This window comes from Molothrus aeneus, chromosome 1 (genome assembly GCF_037042795.1).
Source record: "Molothrus aeneus isolate 106 chromosome 1, BPBGC_Maene_1.0, whole genome shotgun sequence".
In the NCBI taxonomy this organism is placed as follows: domain Eukaryota; kingdom Metazoa; phylum Chordata; class Aves; order Passeriformes; family Icteridae; genus Molothrus; species Molothrus aeneus.
This window is the reverse complement of record NC_089646.1, coordinates 18,569,434-18,581,811: the sequence shown is the minus strand read 5'-3', so window position 1 is coordinate 18,581,811 and position 12,378 is coordinate 18,569,434. Positions and strand designations below refer to the sequence as shown.

Sequence of the window (12,378 nt, the reverse complement as noted above, 5' to 3'; positions counted from 1 at the left end):
CATGCACCTGAAAAAGGCTGTCCTTTCCAGGATGATCCCAGTACTACCTAATTGGGTATATACACTCCCTTTCTCAGAAGGCTGAATCTTTCAAATACAGCTCTGCTCTCAGGGCAGACTGGCACAGGGTTTGTTATAGGGGCATGCCACTAGAAGTTCCAAACCATTCCCAATCCCAGTCGGGCTGTGAAACACAGCTCGGCCAGGAATTTTCACGTACGTGCTGAGTGCTGCTGACAATCAGAGAACTGAAACTGGAGAATAGCTAACTAGCAGACTTCTCCCTAAAATTCCCATATTTGGCACTCTAGTGTACAATTATTAACAATCAAAAAAGATACTGGACAGTAAGGTATGAAAATCAATAGAGGGAACTTGACAATTCCTCTATTGGCAGAAAGAGTATGCCAAAATAAAACTGAACTCATGAGAACTTGTTTTATTGACAAAGATTTCTACAAGAGTACCAGGACAGCATCTGAAAAGTCTTATGCTACTGCAACTGTGCCTACTACAGAAACATACAGTTACATCCACACCAGTGAAACAGACAGGTCTTGGAGTGTCCACAGGCATCAGTTCCAGCTGGAATGGAATAACTCACATCTCAGTTATTAAGCTCCCCTCTAAAAAAAGGTTGCTTACATTCAAACTCCTAAGTAGGAATATTAACTCATCTGAATTAACACCTTTTTTCTTGCCCAGAATTATTTGGGAGACAATAAGCTGGCCCAAATGAAAACCACAACAGGCACCACTAATGAGCTCAAGCGCCGGTGGATGGCACTGATTGCACTGCTCGCTAGCAGAAGGCCAAACTGTGTGGGACAACTTGGTCAACGGAATAATAACACCTTTCCACCAGGACAATGGGTTTGCTAGACTTTGAAAAGCAAGTGAAGATAACCTTTGCATACCTAAAAAACATCTAGAGAAATGGGAGGACAAGCTGCTGTATCTAGTGATCCCAAGCATTCAACTTTCAGCAGCAGCACAGAGGACACTGTGTCAGCTGTCATTAGAGCTAGTGGATTTAATTTAGATCTTGTTCAGTACATTGCTGAAGATCCTGAAATGAATTTATTTAAATTAAAAAATCCAATTATTAAACTGTCTTTAATTTACTTTGTACTTGAGTGCTTCTGTATTTAGTTTTGTACAGTGCTTTCAAGTTCTGAGACAAAAAGAAATACAAGTTGTATCTTTACGAATCTCTTGGAGGCATCAGAGAGAACTATTTTATATGAAAGATTTACTAGTATAAAGTGACCTTAGGTGCCTGGTAGAGATAAATTTCAGATAATTATTCCTTGTAACCTAGCCTAATATGAACCCTGATGTTGGGAAGCATTAATGAAAAAGATTAAAATTATTAAATTCATTAATGTTAGCATTGTCTTCATTGATACTCTTGAAAAGCAAAGTTACTGTTTGGAAAAACAAAATAACTTTTCAGCTGGATTAAGTCTCAAAATCTGTATCATTAATACTAGCTTCTAATGCCAAATATGAAACAGACTAAAACTTTAATTCTGCTGTACAGTTTCACAGATCAAATCCTTTCAGATGAAAACTAAAATAGTAAGTTGGAAAACTCACATATAAATAACCCCCAAAATACATTTAGATTTAAATTAGGTTTAAATTTTTTTTGTGGTAAAACTCTCATTAGAAGAATGTCTCAAGAAAATTTCTAATAGTAATATTTATTCACATTAAAACAAACATATGATGGTCCTACGTGTTGTTTAAACAGAGGAACACCACAGGAAGAGAGAAAAGAGTTCACATCTAACATCCTGAAGGCTTCCCAAGTTACTCTGGACTTGGAAGGACTTCAGAGGTCTCCCTTTGAGGTTTACAAAGATGGCTGGCAATATCTTCAGTTCCAAGTACCCGAAAGAATGCTTTGGCTTCCCACCTCAGAAGTTAAAACCAGTTTTACAAAAGTAATGTACTAAAAAAAAAAAAAGTACTACAAAGAAGAATATTCCACAACAAAAAATAAACTACCTAAACAACAATAAAAAAGCCCAATCCCAAATGTCCTTAAGTCTTTACGTGGAGTTCCAACCCACAGAAAGAAGAAGGAAGAAGGAAATAGGGACAAAAAACCCTTCCTATTGCATAGCATATTTTAGGTGATCTTTTAGAGGCTTTTCTGACTTCTGTAGCTTTAGAACTTATTCAAATAGATGTAGGGCTACGAAAACTAGCACTGATTTTATTAAAGCCTTTTGTAATTCCCAGGTTCTGCTCCCCTCTGTGCCAGCCACACAAACTATGCACCAGCACAGTATGGCAGCTATCAAGGCTGACTGGAGGGATCTCTGCTGCTCACTTTTAACTTTACAGCTATGTATGAAAATTCACATTATCAAAACCAATTTTTTTAATAGTAGGACTTTTACATTAATCATATCCAATTTTTAATTTCTTATATAATACAACTTTAATATTTGAAATCTGTTGCAAAACACAGAACATTCACTAACCAGATCAGAAAGAGATGGTCACCTGCAGCACTCATACACAGACATCTTCAAGCAAGCCCAGAATAAAATACCTTCAAGCCTGGGAGTCCACCAGCCAAAAGAAAGACCACCTTTTTAGTAAGGCAAAGGACCTTACAGCCTCCAAGTTACCTCTATAATGTAGACATTTCTTTTTTATCAAATGCTAATGCAGGTATTTAGAAAAGTCCATCCTCGTGAATTACGGACATACAGTAAATTGCTGATACAAAAGGGAAAAAGTCTGAAGTGACTTTTTCCATAATTATTAATTTAAATATTTTAAGCCTCTAAAAAAGATCGGCATTCTAATATTTAAGAAAACATCCCACACCTTGGTAGAGTTAATTTATTACCTGATGGTACTTCTTGAGTATGTTGTGCATTTCTGCTACATCTTCACTTGTTATAGTTTTGATGATATATCTTTTGTCGTAAGATGTATGAAAGCGGGCACCACTGCGTGCTTGGGAATCATTGGCAAGGGGTGCACTTCTTGTCAATGAATTCTGTCAATTGATTTAAAACAAAAAAAGCATCAAGTCAGACAGGAGTACGTAACTTTTATTTAGAGCACATATAAACAATTTACACTTATTTTAAAATATTTTTCAATACATTTGCACCAAGCTGAATTCTGAAAAGCACGTGTTCACACACTACATTATCTTGAGAAAACAATTCAAAAATATTCTGAGAAGAAAAGCATGTTTGAGGAGGAAGGTATTGCTCATCAGTGGTTCAAAACCCATCCTCAACATTTAATAAGAATTTATTGGACATTGGTAGACGTATATTATCAGCTTTGGGGAAGAAAACATACAGTAATTAAAATCCAGAAGGAATACTGCATTACACCACAATAATTATAAAGAGATGATTCATCCATAGTTATAGTTTCACTTAACACTTAGTGGGATTTGTTCTTGAGACAGTGTCATCTGGTACATAACCAAGATCACAGTTACATTTCTGAGTTCTAGTACCAGAGCTATTTCAATGATTTCATATCTAGAGTTAGGCAAATAACATTGTACAATACCCCCTTTTGTAGAATAAACCTACCTCCATACTGTCTCAAGAGGAGAAAATTAGTTAATGACTGTACAGCATTTAGAAGTGAGATTAGGGACTATTTTTAGAGTGAAGTTTAAAATTACTGGTGCTTCAACAGAAGAAAGCGAAGCCTTCTGCTTTTTTCAGAGAATAAATAGTATCTAGGTTAGATTTCTTTATACTTACAAAAAACAACCCCGAAAAAATTAGAAGAAATATAACAACTTTTTGCCTGGAAACATCTTTCTTTACCAATAAGAACATATGCCAATTGTTATACACTTGAATTGCACAAAAAAAAAAGTAGTAACAGCAGCAACACAGCCATGAGAAAACAACGATGTTTTGGACCCCTTGTGTATTTCCATAAATACGAACATACTCTGAAAAGATTAAACAAGTTAATGATAGACTACTGGAACACTTCTATGTTTATGAAACAAACTTGCAGTAACCATCTGGTATATCCCTACTGGTAGCAGAAAACCTCAGCTCCTGCTATGCTTCCTCATTGTACCATGCTGCACAAACAGCTCTTGTTAAATTGAAATATACCTCCCTTCTTTCCACATTCACATAGCCTAATGTTCTCCCTGCTAGGTGAAAAGCCATTTTACGTTCAAATATAATTTAAATAAAATGTTATATATAAATGCATACATTGCAGATTCCTAAACAGCAAAAGTTCAGCTCCAAGTTACAGAATGAATGTTTGTGTGGTTCATGTTGTGACCATGAACTAAGTCACAAAAGAGATTTGCACTAGAAGAACAATGATGCTCTGAGAGAGTTATTACCAATACACTCCATCTACCACATTCAGGTACCAAAACCCACACAACCTAATGTTTGTAGGACTTCTGTTTTACTTGGAGGTTTTAACCATTGGTAAATCTGTTTACATGCTCTATGGACTTCAGCAGGAGCTGGACATGCAGGTTCAAGCCCTGCAACAGAAGGTCAGTAATTACTATAAAGTAATAACCTCAACCAAGAAATTAGGGTAACCATAGGCCCCAGTTTAAGAAGACACTTGAACACATACAATTATGTCTCTATATTTTGGAGATTCATTGATTTCAATAGGCCTTCAAGCATTGTTTAATTTATCCCAACTGTGGGGTGCTTTCTGAAATCAATTTAACATGAAATAAAACCATTTTCCCACAAGGTTACCTAGTTCAACAGAAATACTCATGAGTAGTGGGAATAACAGTAAATCACGTAAAAGCACACAGCTCTACAAGGGCTTATTAGAATGAAAACCTTAATTATGACTGTAGGAGAAATAAATCTTTTGCACCTCTTTCTATATATTTCTAGGCTTGTACAATGAACCAGAGTAATTACTGATGTCTATGATAAAAAGTGACATCTTTCTCTATTATCCTCTCTACTCAGTAATGAATGAAAGGATGTGGGTGCTTCTTTAAGGTTTATAAATCAACATTTTTTCTAGACTAATCAGAAGAGAGCTTTAGGGACACTACTGCAGACATTGCAGTTCCTTCTCTGCACTGGCTGTTGGACAGTCAGTTTTAACAAACATATGTCCTGATACACCATCACCTCACACAGTATTGAGATCATAGAGAATTCAAGTATTACAGCAGTTTTCTTTGCCTGTTTTCAGATTTTTTTCTGTTGAAATTGATTTCCCACCACTCCATTACTGAAAAGTTTTAATGTATTGAAGTCTATTCAAGGAAACAAGTATTATAAACTGATTAAATTTTCTTAATGCTACACTTGATACCAGCACTCCATTAATTTTCAAATTGAATTGTGGAGGTAGTGGTAGAAACTCTTTGTGCTCTACAGTCAGAAATTAGTTTTGTTTCCAGGCCTATATTTAATAGTTCAAGATGAAGAGCCGATAATAAAAGTTAAGATCAAAAAAGAAGTACAAATTCAGTTGCCTTCATCACAAATTGAAAATATAACGTAATGATTATTTTTAATTTTAAAAAGAAGTGAACATATGGGTAACCATTAGTGTATGTAATGAATTAAACTACTGCTAAGATATTCAGCTATAATTCAGTAAGTAATAATAAAGGCTACTGAGTAATTACTTGTTATTGTTCCCAGCAGAAAAGAGTACATTATTCTGAGGTTAACTATTGCAATAAAGCAGTAACCACAGTATTTTGAATGTATTTTTCCCACAGAACTCTAGTCTTCGGACTATAATCCATACAATATAAACCTTGAAAGCAATTAACCTGGCAGGAGACTTAAGTTGTTTAGCTATAAAAAGCTGCAAAAGAGGGTATTGGCTGGTCAGCCACTAAACATCTGAAGGAGGAGAAGAAGGAAAATGTGAAGTACATGAACTCAAGGTTTCAAGTACTCTTAAGGCGTATTTTAATATCCTTCATGAATAGATTTTCATATTTGAGTGAAACACAGGCCTGGGTTGTACTTGATATAAAAGAGATGCTAGTTGACTGGACATTAGAAAATGTGATGCACACCTACAAGAAGATCCAGAAGAAAGATCTAGGGAAGTACAGGTCTGTCAGTCTGACCTTGGTGCCAGGGAAGGTCATGGAGCAGATCCTCTTGAGTGCCATCACACAGCACACACAGGACAGCCAGGGGATCAGGCCCAGGCAGCACAGGTTTGTGAAAGGCAGGTCCTGCTTGCCTGACCTAATCTCCTTTTCTGTGATAAGATGACCACTTAGTGGATGGGTGAAAGGCTGTGGATGTGCCTACCTGGACTTCAGGAAAGCCTTGGCCACCACTGCCCACAGCATCTCCTGCAGGAACTGGCTGCTCATGGCTTGGCTGGGGCTCCGTGGGATGGGTGTGAAGCTGTTGGCACGGCCGGGCCCAGAGGCTGCTGGTGAATGGAATTGCAGCCAGCAGTGCTGCCCAGGGCTCAGTGCTGGCACAGCTCTGTTCAATGTCTTTATCAATGACCCACATCAGGGGATCCAGGGCACCCTCAGGCAGCCTGCAGACCCAGCGAGCTGGGTGGCAGTGTTGAGCTGCTGGAGGGCAGGAAGGCTCTGCAGGGGCATCTGCACAGGCTGCACTGATGGGGAGAGCCCAGAGCTCTGAGGTCCAACAAGGCCGAGTGCCTGGGCCTGCTCCTGCCCTTGCTCACAACAACCCCTGCAGCTACAGCCTGGGGCAGAGTGGCTGCAAAGATGCCTGGAGGGAAAGGTGCTGGGGGTGCTGCTCAACAGCAGCTGAACATGAGCCACAGAGTGCCCAGGTGGCCAAGAGGCCAATGGCATCCTGGCCTGGCTCAGCAATGGAGTGGCAGCAGGACCAGGGCAGAGATCATCCATCCCCTGTACTTGGCACTGGTGAGGCCACACCTCAAATCCGGGTTCAGTTCTGTGCCCCTCACTACAAGAAAGGCATTGAGGTGCTGGGGAGAGCACAATGGAGCTGGGGAAGGGTCTGGAGCACAAATCTGATGAGGAGAAGCTGAGGGAGCTGGGGATGTTTAGCTGAAGAAAAAGAGACTCAGGGGTGACATTATCACTCTCTACAACTGCCTGGAAGGAGGGTGCAGCCAGGTGGGAGTCAGTCTCTTCTCCCAGGTAATAAGCAAAAGGACAAGAGGAAATGGCTTGAGGTTGCCTTCATCTAAACAGATCCCTGTTTTTCCAGCAGTAGCTTTTTCCTCCCCTAATGAAAATTTATTCTGCCTGATTGCTAGCTATAATGAAAATCAATTTGCAAATACAACTATCATACCAAAAATGTTGCTAACAAGAAAATACATCTCTGGATAATTATTTAGCTGCACTTTACTTTTTATTAATGCTTTAATGGGTTAAAGATAGTGATGCATTTATTTTTTAGTAGGTGGTTATTTTATTAGTAGTTATCTATATCAAGATTAATTAAGAATGCACATAGCTATCATTTTACCACATGCATATTAATTTGTCAGAATAAACCAACCAACTTCATGCTAAGCAGCATCTTTCCATACATGCAGAGATAACCCAAGTGCCCTCTCTACAATACTTTGACTACTAATAAATTAAGAGCAAATGTTTAAACATTAAACATGTTTAAATAAAAAACAACCTCTACTTAAACCTTTAATTAAATTAAAGTCTTTGAGGCTTTATTTTTACCAACTCCCCACTCTTGTGATAGCTCTCTCAATACAATGCACTTTTCAGGTACAGAATGCAGTTACTTGTAACTTTAAAAGCAGATAGAACATAGAAGACATTTAATATTACTATTTTCTGTGTTTTCTTTTGATACTTGCCCAAGTTTGTTAAATAAGTGTGGTTTAAAAAGCAGAAAAAAGAAATCTAATTATATCATATTGTGCAGATTACTAGTAATTGCCACTTTCTTGTGTTGATAAATACATAGCTGAGTTTTGTCAGTAGATTACAGTAGATTATTCTATTTGCAATGGCTAATTCTCCCTTCTGTGAAGAGAGAAAAGTTCAAATTCCTTCTCAAGTAAACCTTCCAGGTACCTTGCAAAATACCCCATCTCTCAACTATACTAGTTATACTTGTTTATAGATAGAAATCAGTCTTCAGTAAAACACATCTACTGTTGCCTGGTGATGATAAGAACAAATCTTTAACTAGAGGGATAACAAGAATTGGCTCCACTGGCAAATCATCATTAACAAGTAAGATCAAGAAACAGCTTCACTGAAAGGATCAAACTAGGAGATTTTAGGGTCCTCAAAGAGGAAACTCTATGGCTTTTAAAATCTACTATGATTTTTCCCTTTTGATGTAGGTGAAGCTAACTTACCTGTGGGACTCAGACTGTTCAGGCATCTCATTGAGCCAAATACTAACATTAACACTACAAACATTAACAACACTAATATTAACTAAGTTAACAGTACATGTTTTGGAATTGAAGAGATTCCTCATTAGAAAATGTTTCTTTTGTAATTTAAGACACTAAATGGCCAAGAAGGTCCTACACTTAAGCCACTGTGAAGCACAGATATTAGAAAACCTACAACTAGTAAGAAATATTAGAAACACCACATGTGGTATCAAATTTCACTTTTAAGTTAGACTTTATATATATCCAGATATGTTAACAATTTTAACTTACTCTGGGGTTATCTTGTGCAAGTTTTTAAGACCTTAAGGCAGACAATAATAAGAAAGTTACGCAGTCGTGCTCATTAGACAGACTAAAACCACACATTTATTTGAGTTGTACTGCCCTGTTGTTCAGACAGCTATTGGTCACATTGTATAGACTCTCCTCTTACTGTTGAATGCAGTTTTGAGATACAAATGGTAGCTTCTGGGATCCAGACAGCTTTTGCCAGAACACACAGATAAATTTCAGTGATGACTTGTATGAAAAGTAAGAAAGATAAGTTACACTGTAGACATCTGTGCACAAATTCCTTGGAAGCAAAGTTGATTGAACCTGCCTAAAGAGAGCAAGCTGTAGGCCCTTTCCTCTGCTTGAATCCTGGAGGAAATTCAGCTAAGAGAGACCCACTGGGGTCCCTGGCAGAAATGGCTCCTTCTTAAGTGAGGCATCTCTAGTGGACTAGGGAGGAAATAAATAATAAAACACAAGCAACTCCCTTTTCCAAAAGGAAAATATAAATGGGGTTGAGGGAGGGAGAAAGGAGAGACACAGAGAGAGAGATCATGGCAAATACCAGATTGAATTCCCTCTGGCTCTGCTTCTTAATTAGGGGAAGTCTAAGTGGAATATGAACAGATGGGAAATGAGCCACTCCTCACTTAGCACAGACAGATCTATGAGCCACAAAGCCAGAACAGGGAGGATATCCTTCAAAAAATGAAGAGACACAAAAAATGCCCAACTCTTACCCTCCAAGAGACACAGGTTTGATGCTGTAACAACCCTTGTACCATCACTTTGCTAGGACACAGCTGTGTCCCTACTGTGCCAGGAGCCAGCAGAGCACGTCTCTAGCTGTACAACATTGGAGGTATTAGCCCCATTAAGTTAATAAAAATCAGCTACTTATACAATAGCATTAGTGAGCTCAAAATTCAAAGTAGTAAGGGTCACATTGCCCTGTACCCTTCAGATTTTCCCAGCCTTCTCCAACTCTTCCATGGTGTGCCTTGGATCTCTGGCACAATTAAAACATCTGTCAGCCAGGCATACCCTGTTCCACTTAACAGCTTCACTTAGCAACTCCCTGCAAGTCTCCTGCTCCGAGTGTGCCAATTCCCCATCCACTTCTCATTTGTGAAGTTTTAATCTTGTGCCTGCTGGTTTTTGGTCTCAGGAGAAAGAAAAGGTTTTGTACTTTTAAAGTGTGAATACTTTCATGAGGTCATTTAAAGACCTAAATTACTTGTGTAATTACTTTTACAACTGAGACACATTTAACATGCCAAACTCACAGATACCTCTACTAGATAAATTTCTCCATACATTCCTCTCTTTCTCAAATAGTTTCCCTCTGACAAGTCACTGTCTGGAAGTTTAAGTGCCCTTACATAAATGAATATATTAAAAAAAACCAAAACATCCATACTGCATCGACTAGCAGGCAACTAGAAATATTCATTTCATCTTCAGTGCTGAGAAGCTACAAATCACAAAGAATTTGTCCCATACACATAATTAATTTTTAATAAAATAATAAAAATAAAAAAAAGCTTTAAATATAAATTACTGAAAGCTACACCATTTACTAGCACTTAGCTTCCCAGAGAATTCTTGAGAAAAAAAAGTTAATGAGCACATCAAATTACATGTCATCATTTCACCCAAAACCAGGATATCGTTCAGCAAATTACCTAAAAGGTTGTTTAATTTTACTATAGACTCACTCTCTCTTCTTTCCCAAACCCTCAGCATTCTGCACAGAGTTTTATTCCCTACAACAAACATCTAACAGGTAATGAAAAAGGTTTTTTCCACAGGTGGTTTTAGGACATGATCTACAATTCTTTGACATTCACAGGAGCTTCTTCTGGAGATCTCAACAAAATTTCATGAATTAGAATCCAACAGAACTGCTTCCATCAGAAGCTATTTTATTTCACCCAGCACTTCCTAAACTGAACTCCAATCTCTACTTTTGGATTAGGTAAGTTCCAGAAAGGCAGTCCTGATTTTTTCTATCTTCAAAACACCAAGATCCACCACAACAGTTTTTCTAGTATTTAGCCATTTGTGTTGTTGGAAAGGTGAGTTTAATTCTGAATTTTAATTATTTTCTTCTCTGGTCATTCATATTTATTCCTAAGTACCTAAAGATATTCACACAGTACTTACTTCTTAACTCTAATTTTGCAAGTGCAGCAGGTCAGACTCTGTCACTCCCAACCAAATGGCATTTTCTATGTCCTTAAATTCCTTTGACACTTTTCTAGTATTTTTTCTACATCCAAATTTAAACTTCCTTTTTTAAAGACTGCTAGCACCAAAACTATATATAGTATTAGCTTCAGGTATAAAACAAACAGATGTCAAAAAGAAGTTAGAACTCTTCTGGATCTTCTTTTTATGCCTTCTAATTTATCCACCCTAGGGTGCAGTTACTCCTACTCTGAAGGTCCCCCTAGTGCTAAATTCCCATCCTCTTTGACCTCTCGTTCCTTCTCAGAGCTACCACCTCCCTGAACAAAGCCCTCATCTCTGTAGTTCTGCACTCCTTTTTTAATCATATAAGTATTCATCTCACCATATTAACAGGATCTCATTTGGACAGGCTCAGAATGCCAGGTGATCAAAGTGGGTTTTGTACAAAATCTTTGACTTTATTCTGCTTCAACATTTGAATGGATTTTGCATCCTCTGCAAGATTTCACTACATGAAATGTCAATTGCTTGTTGACAATTAAATTTTGACTGTTATTTAATTATCCATTATTTATATAATTTTTTTTGTTTTTTATTATAAAGCTCTGCAATAATTTGCATTTTTAAAGTCCAGGACACAAAATATCACAGCAAATAGTTTGTAAGAAGAATCCTCAAGAGTCCTTAGATGCCAACTAAATCTATCAATTGGAAGTTTATTTTTACCTTACACATTGGTCAATAAAAATAGCAACCTATTGTAATTCAATAACAATAATGATATGACACAACGTCAGATATCAACAAAACTAAGCTAATTTCCAGAAAGGCTTTGAATATTTCTAAGAGTAACAAGTTAAGCTTGCTTGGAGATATTTTATCTAATTGAAACTATTTTTGTGAAGAAAACACACGGAGCAAAGCCACTGAAGTACTGGAAGAACTTGTCCCCCATCTCACATCATAACTGCAAGCTATATTTATAACTGGCAAAGCATTGCTCCCCTCTTCAAAGACAAACTGCTGGTGAGGCTCTTCTTCTCTGCCCACTTTGCTTAAAATGTTCACAGCATGAATTTTTATCTCCACAGTGGGAGGCCAAGGATTAGCCCCAGTCTCCAAGAGGGTGGAGAGATTTAAAGGTCAATTTAATTAGCTCATTCTAATCTCTCACACGCGTAATGTAAATGTCATTGTTTTTTAACTGCTACTTTAGCAGACAAGATCGTATTTTAGAAACTTTGAACACGTGAACTGTGTGTTGGATGTAATACAAAAACTGTATAACTAATTTTAAAAGGGATCCTAATAAAAATTGCCATTGAGTCAGACCTTTTTCTAAGAAAAAGGGCAATAGGAAAATTCTGGTGGTAAAGCAAAGACAGCTTTAGAAGAACGGTAATCTTTCAAACTGACTGGCTTAACAGCTTCTCATTGATTTAAATCTTCCCTGTTTCAAGACGTCTGGACAAAGGCAAACAACAGTTTCTGGTGCTGTGATCTCATCCAAAAGCTGTGGAAAACTAAAATGAGCTTTACAAG

General features: G+C 37.5%; 1 protein-coding gene across 1 annotated transcript in view; it reads right to left on the bottom strand.

Moving 5' to 3' along the window:
• The window catches only part of PIP4K2A (phosphatidylinositol-5-phosphate 4-kinase type 2 alpha), a 107,466-nt gene that overhangs the window by 30,209 nt on the left and 64,879 nt on the right, over positions 1-12,378 (bottom strand). Inside the window, exon 4 of the mRNA XM_066552285.1 lies at positions 2,870-3,022. Within this exon, the coding sequence (XP_066408382.1) occupies positions 2,870-3,022 (153 nt within the window). The remainder of the gene's footprint in view (positions 1-2,869; positions 3,023-12,378) is intronic.